The 24,799-nt window shown below is 39.9% G+C and overlaps 1 protein-coding gene across 1 annotated transcript in view; it reads right to left on the bottom strand.

Annotated features, from left to right (window-relative positions):
- LOC115295371 (estrogen receptor) overlaps nucleotides 1-24,799 on the bottom strand; it is a 247,261-nt gene that overhangs the window by 7,959 nt on the left and 214,503 nt on the right. Inside the window, exon 5 of the mRNA XM_029943253.1 lies at nucleotides 23,808-23,941. Coding sequence (XP_029799113.1) covers nucleotides 23,808-23,941 — 134 coding nt within the window. The remainder of the gene's footprint in view (nucleotides 1-23,807; nucleotides 23,942-24,799) is intronic.

The following is a 24,799-nucleotide window of genomic DNA, read 5'->3' as shown; positions in this document are numbered from 1 at the left end:
CTGATCTCGCGCCCTCCTCCGTGTGCCTGCACACATTGAGTCTTTCCTCTGACAGACTTTCATTAAGGGCCTACTGTGTGCATGCACTATGTTACTTAGTAGGGATTCCAAGTCTTATTTTAAGTGTTAATGGTTTTTAAAATGTTTTTATTTATTATTTTTGATGGGGAGAGAGAGAGAGAGAGAGCGCGCACACACACAAGTGGGGGAGGGGCAGAGAGAGAGGAAGACACAGAATCCAAAGCAGGCTCTGGGCTCCCAGCTGTCAGCAGAGCCTGACGCAGGGCTCAGATTCATGAACGGCAAGATCATGATCTGAGCTGAAGTCAGACACTTAATGGAAGGAGCCATCCAGGTGCCCCAAGTGTTAATGTTTTAAGAGCAGATATTGCCTGTGGGGAAAGAATATTCTTAACACCGACTCTTGGGATGCAGGCCGTTTACAGAACGAGCCTGTTTTTCTAGTCCTGTTTTGGCACCAATACAGCTTATCACTTCATCCTTGTCAGCAGATGCTTCCTAGCTGCGTAAATATATCCAGAAATAAAAATACATCCCTGTTGAAATACCAATAATTGGCAAAAGCAGCACTGTCCTTTTGGACTTTCCTGGCAAAACGTGGTCTATGTTTGCTGTTGCTGCTGCTGCCCCTAAGGGGGCATTTAAGAGAAACAACAGAAATTCAAATTCCCAGAATGCTTCGGGTGCTCCGGCAAATGCAAAACTGGGCTGCTGGTAATTTCCATATCCCAGGTGGTTGGTCTCTGCCACCCGGGGCGGCTGCATCACTGTGCCCAACAGCACAGAGCCAGTGATCAGACAGTGAGGGCCTTCAGAAATATTCTCGCAACAAGGCAGGCTTTGCAATGCCCAGAGCTGCTCCAAATGCCAAAGATGGAAAAAAACAATCTGTATGTCATTATCCAGTCTTGAAGTGTTATTAGCAAATCTGAGCTTCTCCATATTCTGAATCTTGGCCAACACCAGGAGATGTAAGACGACTCTGTGGAGAAATCTGGTGGTAGAAAAGAATGGGGGAGCGAAACCACAAGGGTGCCCCCAATATATGAGATCTCAATTCAATCTTTCTTGCTCTCTTGCTCTCACGAATCTTAATTTCACTCTATCCTCTCATTCTGCTTGGATGCTCTCCCTCTTCCTTCTTCCTTTTTTCTCTTCACCCCACAGGAACCTCTCTCTACCTCCATCACTTTTCCAGATGATGGAGTCTTCTGGAAGCTGGAGGAATGCAGGCATGGACCCTGCAGGGCATATAAGTATGTGGTTGTGCCCAGAAGGATGCATAGCACACCCAACCACTGACGTCCACTGGTGAGCACATCTCATCGTTCTAAACAAATGAAGAGCACTGAGGCCCAGGGCTTATCAGATGCTTAAGGACACATGTTTACTTTTCCAAAAGGAAGAATGTGACGGTGGACTCTGGGAGAAGTCTTCAGTCCATGGCACTTTGACCAAACTAAAAAAAAAAGACTCAAAGGGAAAAAATAGCCAAGAAAGTACCTCAAGTCCACGATTGTTGCAAGCTGCCACTCTCCTTGCATAAAAAGGGACTTCTCTTTTTGTCCCGTTCACCCAGTGATTAATCTTCAGGTCAGCCTTGACAGTTTTTAACTGTAAAACAAGCAATGAGCATGCCTGCTCAGTAGTGCCTTCGATGTTGACAGTTGGATGAGCACTCCATCTGTTCTGTGCTCCCCCTGACTGCTGTTCTTCTAGGGATAGTACTGCCACTTGTGGAGTGTTGGGACAGTTCATGGTTGCTACGGCCACTTAGTGGGAGAGACCTGTTGGATGGCCTACAAAGGGTGAGACAGTCCCAAATAATGAAGGAGTTTTTCTTGAATGTATTGATGAATTAATCCTACTACAAATATTTTTTAAATATTTATTTATTTTGAGAAAGGGAAGGAGGGATAGCGTGAGCAGGGGAGGGGCAGAGAGAGAAGGGAAGAGAGAGAATCCCAAGCAGGTTCCATATTGTCAGCACAGAGCTTAACAAGGGGCTCAATCTCACAGTTTGTGAGATCATGACCTGAGCCCAAATCAAGAAGCAGACGCTTAACCAACTGAGCCTACAAATAAAAATTATGGAGTGAAAAGTTCTGTAAAGCTTTTACAAGGCTGTACACAAAAGGTCCAGTATTCAGTTTGGCTATAGAAAGTGAGGTTTAAATGGAATACCTTTTCTCAAAATCATTAAGAAATTTATTCACTTTATGCAGCCAATTGAATGTATTACATAAGCTTTCCAACCATACACTTAGTTGAAATGTTTTTAGTGCAGGCAGACAGGACCACAAAAGCAACATAACTGGTTGCAGTATATATATATAACAGACTTAAGGTTCTTCTAAACAAAATTAGAATCAACTACTACAAAATAGCAGACATCAGTGAAATACTGTGTTATTGCCCCCCATGTGTTTTTAAATAATGTTGTGGCATAATAAGGAATATATTTTGTGAAAAGTACACATTAAAGATATTTTGGAGTTCTTGTCTTTGTCTTGAACTGACATTGTGTCCAGAGGTTTCCCACAGATTTTTGATCACCTCCTGTATGTATTACTGTTTATTTTTCCAATTTATCACCTCTTCTCCACTGCTTATCCGAAGGATACGATCTCCAAGGCCTTTTTAAGTTCTATACACTGAATATTTGCCTTGTAAGTTGTGAGCTTTTAAGATAGGATGTATGTTCATAGAAGAGACTTACTCCATATCTAAGGACATACACAGACAGAAAGAGAGGGATGAAAAAAGACATTCTGTGCCAAGAGACATGAAGGGAAGGTGAGTGAAGCTGTTCTTACATCAGAAACTATAGACTTTAACATAAAAACGTTACAAAAAGACAAGGGCATTATGTAACAATAAAAGGAATGATCCAACAAGAGAATATAACACTTGTAAATATTTATGAACCCAAAATAGGAGGGCCTAAATATATAAAGCAAATATTAACAGACATAAGGAAGCAATACAATAATAGTAGGAGACTTTAATATCCCGCTTACATCAATGGATATATCATGCAGACAGAAAATCAATAAGGAAACACCAGCCTTAAGTGGCACATTAGATCAGATGGTCATAACGGATATATACAGAGCATTCCATCTGAAAGCAGCAGAATACACATTCTTCTCAAGTGCACATGGTATGTTCTTGATGACAGATCACTTTTTAGGCCGCAGAATAAATCTCAGTAACCTTAAGGAAGACAAACCATACCAAGCATGTTTTTTGACCACAGTGGTATAAAGCTAGAAATGAAATACGTGAAGAAAACTGGAAAAATCACAAATTCATAAAGATTAAACAACATGCTACTAAAGAACCAATACACCGGTGAAGAAATAAAATATCTTGAGACAAATGAAAATGGAGATACAACAGGTCAAAATCTATGGGATGCAACAAAAGCAGTTCTAAGAGAGAAGTTCATAGCAATATAGACCTACCTCAAGAAATAAGAAAAATCTCAGATAAGCAATCTAACTTCACACCTAAATGAACTAAAATAAATAAAATAAATAATTAAGATTAGGGGCGCCTGGGTGGCTCAGTAGGTTAAACAGCTGACTTTGGCTCAGGTCATGATCTCACAGATCGTGGGTTCGAGACCCACGTCAGACTCTGTGCTGACAGCTCAGAGCCTAGAGCCTGCTTTGGAGTCTGTTTCTGTCTCTCTGTCTCTCTGTCTCTGTTGACCTCTCTCTCTCTCTCTCTCAAAAAAAATAACCATTAAGAAAGGAAATAATTAAGATCAGAGCAGAAATAAATGAAATAAAGACAAGCAAATAATAAAAAAGAGCAATTAAACTAAGAGCTCGTTCTTTCAAAAGATAAACAAAATTGACAAACTATTTAGATTCACCAGGAAAAAAGAGAGTACAAATAAATACATGCAGAAATGAAAGCAAGTTATAACTGAAACCACAGAAATACAAAGAATCATAAAAGACTGCTATGAATAATTATGTGCCAAAAAAATTGGATAATATAGAATAGATAAATTCCTAGAAGCATACAACCTTCCAAGATTGAATCATGAACAAACAGAAGCTGAATAGAGATCATATGCTAGAGATTCAGTGATATTTATCAATTTAGTATAATTTTTAGTGAAATCTGCTAGAAGATCTAGAAGGTAAAAACTTGGTAAGTCAATACATTCAAACTGACTCAAAGGACAAATCTTTTAATGATTTCACATGGTGAAACTGATGAATTGATTCAACTGACCAGAGAAGAAATCTTAAATGTACACTTTTTAAGAAAATAATGTACGTGGAGCCATGTGTCTCAATTTTTTTATTGAAGTATAAATGACATACAATATTACATTAGCTTCAGATGCACAGCATAGTAATTCGATACTTACACAGATTACGAAATGATCACTGCAACAAATCTACCCCCTTCTGTAACCACACAAAGTCTTTACAATATTATTGACTAACGCCTTGCACTGGACATTACATCCCTATATCTTATTTATCTTATAACTGGAAGATTGTTCCTTTTCATTTCCTTCACCTATTTCATCCATCTCCCTCTGGCAGTCACTAGTTTGTTCACTGTATCTAGGACTCTGTTCCTGTTCTATTTTGTTTCTTCATTTGTTTTGCTTTTTAGATTACACATATGCATGGAATCTTATGGTATTTTTTTCTCTGACTCCTTGTACTTATCATAATACCTTCTAGGTCTATCCATGTTGTTGCAAATAGTAAGATCTCATTCTTCTTGATTGCTAAGTGATATTCCATTGTATGTCTACACCACATCCTCCTTATCCCTTCATCAGTGGATGGGCACTTGGGTTGTTTCAATATCTTGCTATTGTAAATAATGCTGTAATGAACGTAGGAGTGTGTATATCTTTTTGAAATAATATTTTCATCTTCTTTGAATTCTTTGAGTTCTAGCAATTCTCCAAAAGCAATTCCTTTTAGAGGACTGCTGGAACATATGGTAGTTTTATTTTAACTTTTAAAAGAATCTTCCTACTATTTCCTACAGTGGCTACCCCAATTTACATCCCCACCAACAGTGGGGAGGTTTCTCTTCCCCACATCCTCTCCAGCACTTGTTATTTCTTGTCTTTCTGATAATAGACATTCTGACAGGTGTGAGGTGGTAACTCACTGGGCCCTTATTTTGCATTTCCATGATGATTCATGATGTTGAGCACCTATTTCTGTGCCTGTTGGTCATCTGGATGTCTTCTTTGGAAAACTGTCTATCAGGTCCTTTGCCCATTTTTTGAAATTGGATTGTTCAGTTTTTGCTATATATCTCATGTATCTTGGATATGAACCCTTAATCAGGGGGGACGCTTCATTTGCAAATATCTTCTCCCATTCAGTGGGCTGTCTTTTCATTTTTTTGATGGTTTCCTTCACTGTGCAAGAGCTTTTAAAATTTAATGTAGTCCCACTTGGGTTTTTAAGATTTTTTTTAAGTTCATTTATTTATTTTCACAAAGAGACAGAAAGCATGAGCAGGGGAGAGACAGAGAGAAAGGGAGAGAGAGAAGCAGGCTCCACACTGTTAGTGTGGAGCCCAATGCAGAGCTTGAACTCATAAAACTGGAAGCTCATGGCCTGAGCTGAAACCAAGAGTCAGATGCTTAACCCAACCAGGTGCCCCATCCCATTTGATTATATTTGCTTTCGTTGTCCTTTATTGAGGACACAAATCCTAAAAATAATGTTAAGACCAATGTCAAGGAGCTTACTATCTATGCTTTCTTCTAGGAGTATTATGGCTTCAGGCCTTACATTTAAGTTTTCAATCTATTTTATGTTTATTTTGTATAGGGTGTAAGAAAGTGGTTCAGCTTCATTCTTCTGCATGTAGCTCTTATATATGAAATTGAAGTTGTCAGGGTGAGGGGGCTGGGAAAAATGGGTAAAGGGGAGAAGATACATGTTTCAGTTATGGAATGAATAGGTCACAGGAATGAAAGGCGCGGCCTGAGGAATGTGGTCAATGATATTACAGTAGTGACATGTGAGGTCAGATGGTACCTACACTCGTGATGAGCATAGACAACATCCAAACCTGTTGAATCACTACATTGCACCCTTGAAGCTGTCACATTGTATGTCCACTATACCCCAATTTTTAAAAGTTCCTGTTTAAAAATTTTCTAATAAATAGTATTCTAGCCTTATACCTTTTAGGATAAATCCATTATGGATCTATGCTTTGCTTAAAAGCCTTATTTTGGTTAATTATACAGTAATATATAAAGAAGCAGCCAAGGGTCTGATTTTCCTATCCCTCCAACAGTCAGTTACTAGGTTTCTGAGGTCAAGAAGATGTTCTGAAGGGACATTTATGAATTTTTTTGGTTAATATTAAGTTTTGAAAAAAGAGAGGCAGAATGCAAGTGAGGGGAAGGCAGAGAGAGAGAGGGAGACGCAGAATCCAAAGCAGGCTCCAGACTCTGAGCTGTCAGCACACAGCCCAATGCAGGGCTTGAACCCATGAATTGCAAGATCATGACCTGAGCTGAAGTCAGTTGCTTAACTGATTGAGCCACCCAGATGTCCCTGAAGGGCCAGTTGAAGGAAAATGTGCAGCCCATCTATGACACAGGAATCTATTCACAAGGTTCCATGCAGAACTCCTAGTTCCAGTGAGCTGGCCTGCTCTCAGAAGGCCTTGAAGGTTTCATTTCTTCCCCAGGGAAGGTAGGCCAAAGCAATCTGCATGAATTCACTTCCCTGGACCTCCCCTTTTCTTCCTTTGCATTTTAAGGGCAGTGGAATGACAACCCAGAGCAGGAAGCAGCTCTTACACATTGGAGCAGATAATATTTTCCAATGGTGACCACTACAATATTTCCCATCCAACATGCCACTCAACAGCATGATCCTGACACTCTTCCTGCAGAGATGCCTAATCTATGTCCTCCCTGGAGTCTGGGTAGACCCATGACTTGTTTTAATTAAAAAAAAATGGGCTGGAAGTGGTGCTGTGTGGCTTCTAAGAGGCTATCCTATAAGGCCATGTGGCTTTTGCCTTGTCAGCTATGACAGTTGCTTCTGGAACCTTTGCCACCTTCTAAGAGGTACACTGCACCAGGCTGTTACGGGGAGAAACCACAGAGAAGCATTTTGGGTAACAGCTCCAGCTGATGTTCCAGCCAGCAGCCAGCATCAATTGCTAACATGTGAATACAGACACGTCAAGATGACCACATCTACAACTATCAAATTACCTCTACTTTATGAGGCTCCCTATGTGAGGCGCTAGATATTGTGGAAAAGAGACAAGATATTCACTCTGTGCCCTATACAAATTCATGGCTAAGAGAATCCAAACTTTCTTTTTTGAACTCGTTAAGTTTTGGGGGTAATTTATCACACAGAGGCAGTAGGCAGAATACAGCTGGGTATCTGCACAAAACGCTTTTAAGGGAAAATGGCCTAGAATAGGCAGATTAGAGATTGGGCTCCTGTTCTGGTGTATCTGAAATACCCCCTCCTCTACATCATAAATCCTATTGCTTACTAGCACCTTAATCTAGTCCTTCATCCCTGGTACAAGGCTAAGGGCTTTAATTCATCCTATCACATACTGTGTGCAGTTAACAGTTTTCATTGGAAGCCGGTAGCCTTGACCAATGTCCAGCTGATTATCAAAACATATGGATCTTTCCCTAACTGGCAACCTGAAATATCTGCATCTGCCTTCTCAACAGAGAATTAAACACTCTGAATTCTCAGTTGAACAATCTTTATCCAGTCCTAATTGTGAAAAATGGGCATTTTAAGGGGCACCTGGGTGGCTCAGTTGGTTAGGTGTCCGACTTCGGCTCAGGTCATGATCTCATGGTTCATGGGTTCAAGCCTCGCATGAGGCTCTGTGCTGACAGCTGAGAGCCTGGAGCCTGATTCCGATTCTGTGTCTTCCTCTCTCTCTGCCCCTCCCCCACTCACATTCTGTCTCTGTCTCTCAAAAAATAAACGTTAAAAAAAATTTTTTTATGGATGTTTTAAGACATTTGCCCAAAGGAGAGTATATTATGTTAAACAACTGGTCGGTTTACTTTTATTTTTATTAAAAGTCTGTGAACCTTATAATGGAATGTGTTCTCCTCTGTACTTTGGCCAGGGGAAGGAGATTTAGAGCCAAATTTGTGACCCATTCCTAAGAGCTGTACAGATGTACTTCTGTACACTAATTAGACTCCTGGATTTATTATTTTATTAACTTTGTCTTCCTTTCTTACAGATTTTGTCAATTATTGGGTCTACTCCCTTTACATTGCATAAAATTAGTAAGCAATTTCAAATTCTCTGTGGAATAGGCAATTTGTGACTAAAATAATGAAAAAGAATTCCTTCCATCTTCTTCCAAATCAATAAACAGTGTTAGTGTGAATGCAAATGTTTGTAAAATATCATTAAACACTCATCTGAGTGACTTAGCTTCAAATACAGGAAAAAACTGACATGTGATCTAAGAATATATAATAGGCTGAAATGCATGTGAGCCCATCACCCTGAACTGAACAGCACAACTGTTCAATACCGCATGATGTCCCAGAGGAAGATTGCACATTCTTGGTTCTGACTTGCATGTTTATCTCCAGAGCCACCAAGTGCAGATATATTTCCCCCCTTTTACTTAGATATAAAAGTGAAATGCCTGATAGGTCTCTCTGATTACTTTGGAAGAGATAATGAGTGTCAAAAATTACTATTTTGAAGAGACAAGTGGGCACCTAGATGGCACGTATTACTTAGGGTTTTCAGTTTCTTCATTTCAAATGAGCACTACAGTAGATGAAAATTATATTGAAAAAGTATCACCTGACTAGGACAAGTTTACCTCATTTTTCCTTGAGAAAGGTTATATTACATTGCAAAAAGGAGACATAGGATTCCAGAATTAAAGATTTAAAAGGGGCCTGATGTTCATCTAATTCAGTAGTTTTCAAACTATTTTGAGAATCAAACCCCTAAAAACTGTGAACCTCTTATAAAAATTTCACATATAAACTGGGCGAAGTTTGGAAGCAGAAGAAATAAAGGTGGGGTGCTGGATCCCACTCACTCAGCTACTCCTCCTTCACCAAAGCCTCTTTCTGGAACATGAGTCTTGTCAAGCAATGATCTAAAAAGAATGAGAAAATATTTGCAAAAGACGTATCTGATGAGGAAGGATTCTTATGCAAAATATACAGAGAACTCTTAAAGGTCAATATAAGAAAATGAACAACCCAAATTAAAAATGGGCCACAAAATTATAACAAATAATACTTAAATTTGTATGGAACCACAGAAGACCTTGACTAGCCAAAGCAATCCTAAGGAAAAAGAACAAAGCTGGAAGTATCACAATCCCAGATTTCAACATAAACTAGAAATCTAGTAGTAATCAAAATACAATGGTACTGGCAAAAAAAATAGACACACAGTTTAATGGAACAGAATAGAGATCCCAGAAATAAATCCACATTTGTAAGGCCAATTAATCTATGACAAAGGAGGCAAGAATATACAATGGGGAAAAGACAGTCACTTCAGTAAACGGAGTTGGGAAAACTACATGCAGAAGAATGACACTGGGCCACTTTCTAACAACATACACAAAAATAAACTCAAAATGGACTAGAGACCTAAATGTGAGATCTGAAACCATAAAAATCCTTGAAGAGAGCACAGGCAGTAATTTCTCTACTATCAGCCTCAGCAACATTTTTAAAGATATGTCTCTTAAGGCAAGAGAAATAAAAGCAAAAATAAACTATTGGGACTATATCAAACTAAAAAGCTTTTGCACAGCAAAGGAAACCATCAAGAAAACAAAAAAGTAACCTAGTGAATGGGAGAAGATATTTGTAAATGGCATATCCAATAAGGGGTTAATATCTGAAATATATTAAGAGCTTATACAACACACACACACACACACACACACACACACACACACACACACACACAACCTGATTAAAAAATGGGCAGAAGACCTGAACAGACCTGATGCCAAAGAAGACATACAGATGGCCAACAGATGCGTGAAAAGATGCTCAACATCACTCATCATCAGGGAAATGCAAATCAAAACCCTAATGAGATATCACTTCACAATTGTCAGTATGGCTAAAATCAAGACAAGAAACAAGTATTGATGAGAAAGTGGAGAAAAAGGAACCCTCGTGGAATGCAAATTGGTACAGCCACTGTGGAAAACAGCATGGAGTTTCCTCAAAAAATTAAAAATTGAAATACCCTATGATCCAATAATTCCACTATTGGATATTTACCCGTGGAAAACACAAACTCAAAAAGATATATGCACCCCTATGTTTACTGAAGCATTATTTAAAATAGTCAAGACATGGAAGAAACCTAAGTGACCACCAACATGCCAGCGTTGGTGGTATAGTGGTGAGCAAAGCTGCCTTATAAGTCACCACCAACAGACAAATGAATAAGAAAATGTGGTATATTTATCCCAAGACATATTACACAGCCATCCAAAGGATGAGCTCATGCCTTTGGAGACAAAATGGATAGACCTAGAGGGTATTATGCTTAGTGAAACAAGTCCAACTAAGAAAGACAAATTCCATATAATTCCATTTAAAATGAAATCTTAGGAAAGTGAATAAACAAATAAAAATCAGAATCATATCTATAAATACAGAGAACAAATTAATGGTTTCCACAGGGGAGGAAGGTAGAAGGTAGGGCAAAATGGGTGAAAGAGAGAGAGAGATACAGGCTGCCCATTATGGAATGAGAAAGTCACGGGAATCAACAGCACAGCGTAAGGAATACAATGATACTGTAAGAGTGATGTTATGGAACAGATGGTAGCTGTATTTGTGGTGAACATGGCATCATGTGGAAACTTGTCAAATCACTAAATTGTACATTTGAAGCTAATGTAACCTTTGTGTATCGACTATACTCAAAACAATGGGAAAAGAACTGAACAGACACCTCATTAAAGAAGAAATATGCAGATGGCGAATAAGCATACAAAAAGATGCTAGTGGCACCTCCGTGGCTCAGTTGGTTATGCGTCCCACTCCAGCTCAGGTCATGATCTCATGGTCCATAAGTTGGAGCCCCGCATTGGGCTCTGTGCTGACAGCTTAGAGTCTGTAGCCTGCTTCGGATTCTGTGTCTCCCCTCTCTCTCTGCCCTTCCCCTGATCACATTCTGTCTCTCTCTCTCTTATAAACATTAAAAATTTTTTAATGAAAAGATGCTCCACATCATATGTCATTAAGAAACTACCTATTAGAACAATAAGACACCAATACACACCTTCTAGAGGTTCCAGGGTCCAAAATCTGGAACACTGATACCACCAAATGCTGGCAAGAATATAGAGAAACAGGACTCTAGTAGAAATGAAAAATGGCATAGCTTCTTTGGCAGTTTGGCAGATCTTTACAAAACTAAATACATCCTTACCATAAGATCCAGTAATCATGCTCATTAGTATTTACCCAAATGTGCTGAAAATTTATGTCCACACAAAAACCTGCCTGAGGATATGTATAGCACTGTTATTTATAATTGTTCAAACTTGGAAGCAATCAAAATGTCTTACAGTAGGTGAGTGGATACATCAACTTATAGTACATCCAGACAATAAAATATTATTCAGAACTAAAAAGAAATGAGCTGTCGAGCTATCAAAAGATGTGGAGGAATCTTAAACACATATTACCAAGTGAAAGAGGCCAATATAGAAAGATTATATGCTGCATGACTCCAGTTATATGACATTTTTTTAAAAAAGCAAAAGAATGGAGAGAGCAAAAAAAAAAATCAGTGGTTTTCAAGGCAGGGAGAGGGTAGGACATATGGGCAGAACACAGGATTTTTAGAGCAGTGAAACCATGCTGTATGTTACCATAATGGTGCATATGTGTCATTATTCATGTGTCAAGATCCATGGGATCCAAGTGTGACTAATATAAACTGTGGACTTTGGGTGATAACGGTGTGTAATGTAGGTTCATCAGTGGTACATCAAATGTTCTGGTGCAGAATTTTGATAGTAGGTGTTAAGTGTTCATGTGGGAAGAGGAGGAACTTGGGAAATCTCTGTACCTTTCACTCAGTTTTGCTCTAAACTGCTCTAAAACACACAACTGCTTTAAAAAATAAAGTCTATAACATATAAACAAAAATAAAACTTTTTAATGTAAAAAACTCCCAAACCTGCTCCACTCCAGTTACTTTTAATCATTGAGAAACAGGCTCCGAGAGGTTAGGGAATCAGGCTAGTAGATGCTAGCTAGAGCTGAGAGAGGTCTGAGGCGGGGCAGCTAGGCTGGGCTTGCCCAGGGTCACCCTGTCAGTTAGTAAGTGGCAGAACTAAAGCCAGAACCCAAATATCCTTCACACCTAGCCCACTGCTCAGAAGCTACACAAAGAGTTTCTGAACTGCAAGGTCTGTGAAAAACTAGAAACGACTGCCAAAGGATCCTCCTCCAGATATTTGAAAAACAAGTAATCATTTTCCTGGAATGACTTAGAAGCAGTCCAGATTTTCAAACCTGTGCCGGACAGTGTGGAGAACGGAAGGAACAGTGTGCACACAAACACCTTCTAAGAGTCTCTTTAATTAAGAACTTTCACCAAAATGTTGACAATGATTACTTTTGTGTGGCGAAATTATGATTCCTTGGGAGATTATTTTTCTTGTTGGTTTTTCTGTATTTTCCAAGTTACCTGCCTTGGGCATGTTTGATTTTCATAATTTGGTGAAGGAAAATGCTATTAAAAATACAAAATCAAAGTCCCTTTCATTTCCATTATTTCATGAGCTTTGTCAATGCCTGGACTGATGAGAGAGAAACACAGCTGGTGAATTGAAATCCCAAGAAATAAGGAGCTTGCTGTAGGAATATTACTTATTATGCTTCATAATATTTCTATCATTACTAAGGCTGTTCACACATCTGAAACTCTTCACATTTCTTCATTATGACAAAAAAAACTAACAAATTTGTCACTAAAGCTTCTGAGAATATTTTTATATTTTTAATGTTTATTTATTTTTGAAAGAGAGAGAGAGAGAGAGAGAAGGGGGAGAAGAGAGAGAGAAGGGGGAGAAGAGAGAGGGAGAGAAGGGGGAGAAGAGAGAGGGAGGGAGAGAGAGAGAGAGAGAGAGAGAGAAGGGGGAGAAGAGAGAGAGAGAGAAGGGGGAGAAGAGAGAGAGAGAGAAGGGGGAGAAGAGAGAGGGAGGGAGATAGAATCCCAAGCAGGTTCTACATTGTCAGCACAGAGCCTGACTCAGGGCTCAAACCCATGAACAGTGAGATCGTGATCTGAGCTGAAACCAAGAGTTGGGCACTTAACCAACTGAGCCACCCAGGTGCTCCCTGAGAATAATTTTCTTAGCAGGAAATGCCTCTGGCATGTCATTGACAACCCAAACTGTATGTCTAAGTGCAAAAGAAGATCAGTTTCATAGATTGGCTTTTTGTTCCCAGAGGACTTGTGCATTGGAAGGCAAAGAAAGCACAGCATTAAGGTTTCACTAGAAGATCCTGAGCGTTGGCTTTCACTGGATATGAAGGTTATGCTACCTCACTCAAAGAGTAACATTTGCTATATTAAGAGAAAAAGGAGATGCTTCATCTGTCAAGATGAAAATCAATTTTCCCTTTTGGGGTTAATTCATCACTGCTCTTGATGCCAATTCTAAAGAATAAACAAACTACTCCTGCCAGTCCCTTCCTTACATTCACGCTTAGCCACCCTCAGGGTTGACAATTGTTCCCAGCTGGACTAGGTTTCCTAGCATCTGTCTGTTTCCAGTTGTGAGAATTTGGAGACTAGCTTGTACTTGATCCTTGGGGCATCAATGGAACAGGACAGGGCACTCTTTGGACCAGCAGCCCCTTGATCACCAATGAAGAGCCAGTCTGGATCAGTAGTGATTCACGTGGTAAACCGCTTCTTCTATACTCATTATAGTCTAGGTTATGTCAGTCTCACAAAGGCCCAGAATTCAGAGCAAATGAAATCACAGGAGGAACCAGGTTTCTTTCCTTAGGTGAGTATTGAAGGGAGGTGCACTTTCAGCCGTTCAACCTGGTGTCTTTCTTTCTATAAATATCACTTTAAAAAAAAAACAGTGGCAAAGGGACCAAGGGATGAAGGTAAGACAGAAAAATGCTCTTCTTGCACCTTGACAGTTTGGAATAATAGTTCCCCGGCACAGCATCTGTATAAGTCGCAAACCTGAAACCTAACATGGCAAGAACCTATACAGACAATAAAATAAAACGAAATTCTCTAGGTGATAATTTGCTTCAAAAGGAGTGAGACTGGGAGGTTATATCATGATGCTTATAACATGACTTATGTAGAAATTGCTGGCTATGGGTGTTTTACAACAGAGGGCAGTAGCCAGGCAGGAGGAAGCTATCTGCTGTCTCCCACTGGCCAGCGGTCTGCACTCACCTCTATCTTTCACGCTGCATGCTAAAGTTACATTTATGTAAAAGTGTAATTTGATAAAGCTTTCTGGAACAGTAGGTAACATGTTTCAAGAGCCATTAGAGTTTTATAGCCTTTTACGAGCAAATCTACTTCTACTAACATCCAAAATCATAAGGAAATGTGGGCAAGAGATGTAATAAAAGAATGCAAAACAAGCATAATTTATAACACCAAAAAAAAGAGAAAGTACTTTAATTTTTAACAATGTCAGGTTGTGAGATTAATGATGTTATATGCCCAGGCATGATTACGCAGCCATTTAAAATCTTATTTTTAAAGAAAGTATCTGAGTATACTACTAATTAAAATGCATAAATGTAAATATGGTTATACTCACAGCATGTAAAGAAAAGAAAATGCGACTTCACACAAATGGAGTGTCAGTCTAAGTGGCATTGTTTTAAGAGCTAACTCATATTAGCAAGTGGGCGCTATTAGGATCTCCATTTCATGGACCAGGAAACAGAAGCACAAAGGGTATAAGCAGCACCTGCCCATAGTCATGCACTAGGAAGCCTCAGGAAGGGAGTCTGAACATGGAACCAGAGTGTCTTGATCTTACCCTTTCCATGGTATTGTAATGAGGTACATCACAATGTCCAAATGGTTGGTGACTTTGATTGTTGTTGATTTCCTTTGTAATATATTTTGTATTCTTAAATGATCTCAACTGAACACACAGTTTTATAATCACAACTTTATTTTTTAAAAGATCAACACTTTTTTTATATCTGTCTCTGTCTTTAGACTATGAGGACCTTGAGGTAGGAACTGCCTTACGAATCACCACTACTACTATCACTATTGGTGTCACCACTGGGTCACCTTGATGGAACAGTCCTTAGGTGCCAGGCAGCAGTCCATATTCCTCACTTCATGGAAACCACAGGGTAAAAACTACTACAGATACGACAACCAAAGGCAATTTTGTATTTCCAGCACTTAGCACATGCCTAGAAAGTAGTAAATCCTCAATAAATGGTAGTTAAGCTAACAAATAAGAGGTTATCAAGCCATGGATGCCAGTGGGTCCCACAGGGGTACTGGTGTCTTTCTTACATGCCAGAAGAAAAAGCAAACCTAAAAAGTAGATGTAAAGTAAAAACTCTGGGAAAATAGGTGTGAGGTACATACAGAAGTAGCCACATGTCCTCTGAGGGAAAGTGCTGGTAGAAGCTAAAGAGATGCTGTCCTCAGGGGCCCCAGGGAATGGGGATAGGAAGGCAGAAACCTGCAGCAGGAAGTCTGTTTTCCCATCTTTCTTGCACCAACAAAGAAGCAGTCAGGAACCATGAGGCCATGAGTGGAAGGCTAGACCAGAAGCGGGTCTTCCAACCAAGTGCAGGGATGTTTGAGTTAGACTAAAACTTTACAGGACAGTTTGACATTCCACTGAAATGTTTCAGGAAGCATGCACATTTTATTATGGCTTTTACTTATTCAATGAGTACCTTGTGGGGAAAGAGAAACCCATTAAAAATAGTGGGTTTATTTTACTTTTACACTCAAGATATCTGTGGGAATTTATTGTCATTTTTCTCATGGTTTTCTTCAGTTCAAGTGTCAAAACACTTTTAAACTACAGACCAATATGCCAGGCATGAGGGTGTAGGGAGAGCACCTACGGCCCTTCAAATATAGGCCCTGAGTGTACTTCTAGTCCTTCGACTAAAACAGGGAGATCTTGACACCAAAATCTTAGTAGGATATTTGATTGCTTAATATTTTCCCTTTGGAAAAAAAAAAGACTATACTAGTAATGATGATATTAGGTTTAGATTTTTAAGCTATCTTGCTCTGTCATAACAAATCCATAAGTTTGGCAAGACTGTTTATTTTTTCTTTTTACTAGTTGAGGAAACCAATGGAGAGAAGTCCAGTGGCTTGATGAGATCCTCACTACTAGATGAAAGGTGAGACCATCGCCCCTTGTCTTTCTTCTGACTCCAGCTAAGTCCTGCTTCTCCTCAAGACTTAGCTGACCTATCAGTTCTCATGTAGGGACCCTCCTGTCACATGCTTATCTACATCACAGCCCTTATATGTCACACTGTTGAGATAATGAATTAACTATCTGTGCCCCCAGCTCTGACTCATTTTTATGCACAGTCCTGGGCATGAGCAGCTGCTCCCTCACTCTCTGCAGAATGGTTAGTTTAATAACACACCAGAGAACTCTTCCAATGTAGCTGAACTGTCATCATCTATACCGGTAGTTATCAAACTAGGTTTCACATATTCCTGAGAATTAAAAATGGATTCTTCAAGGTCTTTAAATTGTCTTAGAATTTCAGAATTTTGTGCTTTCATTTTAATGATATTCTAAGAAATACCATTAAGACATTAATATCAGAATATTCTGTATCACTTACATCCATGGTTCTCAAACCTGATGAGACTGAAGTCTTGGTGGAGAAATTTAAACAGTACTAACACTCATGGACCTCAATTACATTTGAATCAACTACATCAGAATCTCTGGTGGTAATATAGGGACTTTTTTTAAAGACCCCCAGGTGATTGGAATGTGTGGAACACTGGTACTCACCAAACTAAATAATCCATATAATCTGTTTCCTAAGTAACACATTTTCCACTAGTACAATTGCCTCAAATCCAACAGTTGTATTTTAAGTATCTCAGATAAATAAATATGGAACAGAAGCAAACAAAACACATAACCAACATGTTCTTGCCAAAGCCAGATGAAGTTGCAGGATGCTGCATGAGCAGACGTTTTGTGACCATTCTGAATACAAGCAAGTGGTGCGGGAATGCAGTCATCACACGAGCACTTGGTAGACCAGCAGACCAGAGGTCTACCCTAGGCATGTTATAAACAGCAACTCAATTGCAGCAAAAACATTATCATCACTTTGCCTTTTTGTTTGTATTTCATTTGTGAATTTGTTTTGGTTTTATACTCATATAAGAGCTATAACGGAAGTTTATACCTGATTGTTCTTCTAAATAATAAATATGGTTATTGGTATTTTAGCAGCATTATAATACAGAGAACAAGAACATGCTACATCAGTATTAGGGGCATCTGTGGCATTTCTTTTCTTTTATGTGGGTCAGCCTTAAGAATACTGATTTCTGGGCCCCTGGAGTAGGTGGGTCCAATGGGTGGTTGAATCAGGGACCTGGGAGACCACTTCCCCCTTTGCTGGTGCTCTTGTGAGCACAAAATGATAAGCAGCTGTCCCTTCCCGAGGTTCTGAATATGATGGAAAACTGCTCCTCATTTCGGAACACTGCAAGGATTTCCAGTCTCCCAACAGTTGCTGCATTTTGACTCATCCCAGACGGGCATATTGGGACTCCCCCAACCTAGTCTTTCCCAGCCTACAAGAAGTTGGTTGGCTTCCTCAGTTCCACAGAAACTCCGAGAGATGTCTGCAACATGATACAGGACCCAATCCACCTGGTCTGGGGCCTAAGGTTGTCCATTCACAAGAAGGATATTTTGGTCATGAGAACACAATTTTTTAACCCCAAATGGCAGGGGTGAAATCCCACCTCAGAATTTCCAGTCAGGAATTTATTACTGATCTGTTAAGAAGAACACAGAGATTCTTTCCATAGAGAAGCAGTTTATCAAAGGGCATCCGTCATCCCCGAGGTGGCAGAGTTGCTTGTCTCGAATGCCAGGCCTCTCTAATGACAAAGTCCATGCCACACCAAGGAAACAGGTGGAGACATAAGGGTTGTTTCAGGCCACACCAGAAGTCTGTAGCAGGGAAAGGCTCTAAGAGTTGAGTGGACTGCCTATATAGAATCTAGTCAGCCATGGAGGAGTTGACGAGCCACTTAAAAACTATGAAGTGGCATTTACCTCAAAATCATAGCAATAGAAAGATTCCCTGGAGAGGAAGCTTGGCATCACAACAAACTCAAGAGATAATACAATCAAATCTTCTCTACTGTGACAACAGCATGGCGTAGCTGACAGTGTGCCCATTTGCAATTTCAATGGCCTGTTCCTGTCAGAAACCTTCAACTGTTGAGAATTAAGGATCCTCATTATTTATAGTCAATATGTTTTTCAAATATTCTTTCCTCTAAATATAGGGACTCTGAGTCATTGTCTTATTTCTCTAAATAACTGTCTTATAATTAGTAGTGCAAAGAATTCAGCTCTAGAGAGAGGAAATATTCTTTGTGATGAGAGCTTATTATAATTGGTCATGAAGTAAATGCTTGTCTGCCCAGAGCATGGCCTCTGATGAACACATAGGAAGCCATGGACGCCATAGCTTCAGCATCGGAGGTTCCATCAAAGTATCAAGATGACAACAGTAGCCACATTAACAAAGCAGAACCAGATGACCCATAAAGAGAGCGCATTGTTTTTATGTTTACTTTTAAAATATCTGTGCCTGTTCAATATTCCATATCCTCTTTTTCTCTAAATGAACACCAGGGTACACACTGTAGAAACGTGGCCATCATTCTTTCTGGTATTTGGTTTTCCTTTTCACCCTGAATTTGTTGTTGTTGTCATTATTGTTCTATTTTGTTTTTTGGTTTGGGTTTGTTTTTTTTTTTTTTACCTTTACTCCTCTTTATTGCTCCACCAGTGGAAAGGGAAATGTTTTCTGAAGACAGTTTTGATGAAACTGTAATCAGGAGTACAGCGTTTCTATAGGATAAGGCATTTCAGGAGGGATGCAGGGGACAGGGGAGCTAGAGTCTGGGGGTCTGATGATGCGTGGACAAAGTTACCAGAGAGTGAGATGTGTGACACCCTTTGGGATTACAGGGAAATATAAAGAACTGTGGTCTGCAATGGGTTCAGGAAAGGAGCAGAAAGAACTATTAAGCTAAATGTTGACAGCCAAGCCAAACATGTATTAGAGATTATACATTTATACCTAATAGGCTTTGATTTGTAAATTTTTCTGAGCCTTGAAAAATACTCACCAAAAGGGTAGTGATTCAAATGCGACTGGACTCTGAGGGGTTTGTGGGACTCACATGTGGGGGGAGGGGCATGAGAAGAAACACAGTGAATGGATGAATGAGTGGCTCACCGCAGAGTTTTCACTAAGGTCGGCCAATATTAAGGTTCAATTAACAATCAGTTATCATCCATGAGAACAATCTTGCTCTAAAATTTCTCCCAATACAATTAAAGAGCACAATTAACCAAGTATCAGGGGAATAGTCTCAGTCTCCATTGTTATTATTACCCTCGAGTCCTTGCATATTTTTTAAGCCTATCAAGAAACCTTTAAACCAAAGCACTTCATTATATTGAAAAAAAGGCACAGGCTGGCTCCTTTTGAGCCAGAGACTCCCGAGTGACGGTGACTGCCGTCACTGATGGGAAGTTCAGTGTGTTTCAAAAACTGCATTAGACATTGTGTATACGGTTTCCCTCTTAGCTCACAGTAGCCCAAGGCAATGGACATTATTTTTCCCATTTAATTGTTTGATTATCTGGATCTGAAAAGCATGATATGTTTCATAATAGTAGAAACAGCATATGACAGATGGGAACTTTCCACAACCTCCTGGTGAGGTCCAGTCAATGAGAGTCTGTTAAAGCACTAGACGGTCTAATACCTGTTAACAGTTCACAGGTTAGAGACTGTGAGGAATGTAAAAAAAGCATAGTTCATAGGGAAATCAGGATATACACACATGAAAAACCAATCTAACTTAAATTTAAAAACTGAAAAAAAATAAACCAAAAAACTGTCATTCATTTTTATGTATTTAGCACAAAGTGTCTGAATTATTGAACAAATGAATGAAATCAGTCAAGCATCTGACCAAACGCTAGACTGTGCGGTGCTGGTTCTACAAACTATAAGAGTTTAGAGAAGGAAAGCTCATTACGGACGTGGGTGGCAGCAAGATTTCCTGAATGAGATGAGGTCTGAGCTGGGCCTGGAAGAATTAAAAACACTGAGTTGTCGAGAAGGAGTGAAGTCCCACTGGGTAGGGGCAACACAGAAAACAGGCAGAGATGACCCCTTCCCTGTCCAGGGTCCCCTTCTGCAGCACCAGCCTCGCCTCCCGCCACTGTTCCCTCTCAGCCTTTTTGCCATGAGCTCATCTGCTCTGCTTGCGTTCCCCTTGTTTGAGTTCTGTTCCAGCTGGTTCTCAGAATGCCTTGAAGCTGGCCTTGATTTTGAAAAGGCATCTCTGGATTAACCAGGAACACCTTTGTCCTTTAGCAGAGGGTGGAAAAATAGTGTTTGTCCTATGGATGATTCTAGGCTTTTGTAAACAAGGTAATAAATTATTCTTAATGGGGCATAAATCATGACGAGTATCTCCCATTTCCAAAAAACTGTGAAGGGGGCTTCTCATGGAAATTTTGGCATCTGGGAGACCCTTCTGAGACTTGCAGAAAGTCATTCCTAGTGGTCCACAGAACAACCTTTCAACGACCTTTGTGCCTCTGCCCCAAAGTCAAGGCCAATGTAAACACACCTTCTCAGACTTTGGTGACAGAGCCCAAGGTTCCCCCATACACCGAGGTCCTATTTCCCAGGAGTCAGAAAAGCATCTTCCAGCTCAGCTTTCCTGAATCCTGTCCAGCTTCTGTAAGAGATTCCTTGAATGAACTTCACTTTGTTCTTCATCTCATGACAGATGAAGAGTTGCCCTGGATTGGAGTCGTTGGTTCGGTTTTTTGAAAACTCCGTACCTCCGATTGTGGGCAAAGTTCATTAGGACTGTGGTGACCCTCATATGACTGACTGCTTTTTCACTCTGAAAAATCTCCCAGTGTCCTATCATTGTTCTAAAGTTGCATCCTCTTTGATTTTGTTTTCCAGGAACAAATATGAGACACTTGGAACTGTCTTCAGCAACAGGCACTGCTTTTCCAAACATAGCTAACTTCTGGAGTAAAATAGAGTGGCTTCCCTTTTTTACAGGTTGGGAGACAGCTTCTGTTTCATTACTGCTTGCAAGCCAAGAGTGTTGTCCTTGATAAAAAAAAGACACGTTGCCGCCCTGATATCTCATGAGAGAGACAGTTGTAAACTCTGTCAAAATATAGGGCTTTGTGTTTCCAAAATAGTGTTCCAACCCTTCAGGTGCAAGGAAGCTCACAGAATATCCTGAGAAAGAAGTAGAGCAAGGACAGAGTAGGACAGTGTACCCAGTGGGTGGAGGAGACAGGTGGAGGGGCCAACCCCGCAGTGGGAAATGTTTTGAGATTTGGGGGCCAGTCTCTAACAAAACACTTTCTAGTGAGGGCTGAAAATTATTTTCCTCTGGGATTTAAAACACCTGGGTCTACGAATCCAATATTTTGATGGAAAAAGTCTTTATATATATTTATATATATTTTCTTTATATATATTTATATATAATTATATATTATTTATACATATTATATATATTATTTAAAAAACCACCCTGTTATAGGAACAGAACAATAACACAGGAAGAGGCTATATGGATTTGAAGGAAATGTTTAAAAAAATTTTTTAGTGTTTTTTATTTAGTTTTGAGAGACAGAGAGAGAAGTGAGAGCGGGGGAGGGTCAGAGAGAGAGGGAGACACAGAATCCGAAGCAGGCTCCAGGCTCTGAGCTAGCTGTCAGCACAGAGCCCGACGCAGGGCTCGAACCCACGAGCTGTGAGATCATGACCTGAGCTGAAGCTGGATGCTCAACCGACTAAGCCCCCCAGGCGTCCCTGAAGGAAATGTTTTTGGTGACCAAGATCAAAGCAACTACTCCTGTTGGTTATATAACTCTGGCTAATTTTCACTTCCTGTCTGGAGTACTATTTCCTGGTAAAAGTGTGGGGAGGGGAAGCCCCAGGCCTTGATAGGCCTGCTTTCCCTGAAGTTACCAGATTGCCCACATGGAAGCCGTCAGCGTGTGCCAGCAGCCCTCCACTGAAGGAGGAGCAGGTTCAAGACCTGGCACCGCGCAGCCGAGTGGCACTGCTCCCAGAACCGTCAGCCAATAAAGAGCCATTGTGGGATCTGAACCCTTCGATGTGCCAGACAAAGGACTCAAATGAAAATCATAATGCATGTGAGTGGAACCAGAAACTTGAATGGAGTGGTAATCACTTCCTCAGTGTGGATCACATCATTGTTCATGTAACTTCATTCTGTAATTCAGTCCTTGCCTCATGGAGTAGTACAGATTTCCATTCACCAGTTGACAAGTAGGAATGATTACTGTGGTAACCATTAGGCAATACAGGGATACAGCTGACTAGTGCTGGTGGGGAAGGGAGGCGGAAAATGGTTAGGGCAGGTGCAAAGGGATTGGCATTCATAAGGAGGACACAAAACATCCAGGTATGTGATTGATACAAATGACAGTTCCACTATTGGGAAATTGGAGACCGCATCTGGATCTAAATCATACCTAGGGCTTAAAAATAGCTACCGTCTTTATGTGAGAATGAGGTCAGAGGCATCAAGCAGAGCCAGGGATAGAGATAAAGGTCCAGGCTAAAGACTGTGCAGCTGACACCTAATTGTTGAACTTTGGGTCCTACAGACTGGATATCTGGTGCTTAGATCCAAATACTGAGAGTCGGGAGGAACAGGGTGCTAGTTCAGCAGAGCCATCTGGGTGATCTGGAGAAGATTTTCACACAACAGCTGACCCTACTTACAAACAAAAACAAAACAAAAGAAAACCCTCCTTACCCAGATGCTGCTCTCCGCTAAGCTTTTTCAAATGAATCAGTAGGAAGACACAGTTGATTTGGACACCACAGGCCAAACGAGAACTGCTCTTTCAGCTGGACCAACTTACCGCACTCCACGTGCCTCAGTTTAAGGAGCAGATGTTTCTATATCTGAGCCAATTATATTTGTCACCTAATCAGTTTTGACCAGAAACACGGTCAATCTCAAATAAGCCTCTTTCCTTATTATCTGAACCTTGGTATTGATCACTTGTTCTACTTACTTTCTGACATATACAGCTATCAACAGATGTGTCTATACAACAATTCCATTTCAATAAAAACATCCACCCTAAAGTAAATGAATAGAAATAATAAAATAAAAACATTCCCAGTATCTGTAAAAGGATGCAAACATTTCAACGAAAAGTCCATTTGATTCAATGTCCAATTTTTGTTCTTCATTCATCGGATTTGACCAGGGCAGGCTCCACCTCCATAAGTGGTCTACAATGACAACAGGTTATTTTAAATGTGCGTCAGTTGTTTCTTTCAATTTATGCTTATGTCTTTGTAATAGGCGGCCTGTACCTGGCTGAAAATACAAGTAAATCTTTCTTCCAGTAACCCAGCATTAAATTCCCCCATATTATCAACTCACCAGAATTAAGCAAAATGATGGATTTGAGGCACACGAACTCCTCTCCCTGGAGATTCATCATGCGAAATCGAGTTGATGTAGCCAGCAACATGTCAAAGATCTCCACCATGCCCTCTACACATTTTCCCTGATTCCTATGAAGACACAGAAAATTAAAAAAAAATAGTATGAAAGCATAGAAAAGCTTTCAGACCCAATGTAAGGTTCATATTAAAAAAAAATCTACTGGCTCCAAATCTATCATACACACACACACACACACACACACACACACACACACACACATACACACACACATAAACTGCAGCCCATTCTCTTCATGGAGCACGAACATTCATTTGAATTCTAGAAAGAAAAAAAAAGTTTTTCCAACAATGAAACATTTCATTTCAAGTTCTTAGAAGAGACATATTGTTCAATTTCAAAATATGCCATGTTAAATACAGAGTTCTTCAAAGAGAACACAGGCAGTAACTTTTCTGATATTGGCCATAGCAACTTTTTTCTAGGTAGGTCTCCTGAGGCAAGGGAAACATAAGCAAAAATAAACTACTGGGACTACATCAAAAATAAAAAGCTTCTGCACAGCGAAAGAAACAATCAGCCAAACCAAAAGACAACCTACTGAATGGGAGAAGATATCTGCAAATGACATATCCAATAAATACAAAGAACTTATAAAATTCAACCACTGAAAAACAAATAACACAATTAAGAAATGGGTATAAGACATGAACAGACACTTCTCCAAAGGAGACCTACAAATGGCCTACAACGTGAGAAGATACTAAATAAACATCAATCATCAGAGAAATGCAACTCAAAACTACAAGATATCATCTCAAACCCGTCAGCATAGCTAAAACGAAAAACACAAGCAATAGGTGTTGGTGAGGATGTATAGAAAACGGAACCCTCATGCACTGTTGATGGGAATGCAAACTGGTGCAGCCACTGTGAAAATAGTATAAAGGTTCCTCATAACGTTAAAA

The sequence above is a fragment of the Suricata suricatta genome, chromosome 7 (assembly GCF_006229205.1).
Source record: "Suricata suricatta isolate VVHF042 chromosome 7, meerkat_22Aug2017_6uvM2_HiC, whole genome shotgun sequence".
NCBI classification, from domain to species: Eukaryota; Metazoa; Chordata; class Mammalia; order Carnivora; family Herpestidae; genus Suricata; species Suricata suricatta.
Note: the sequence above shows the minus strand (reverse complement) of the source record. Positions and strands in the feature narration are given on the sequence as shown.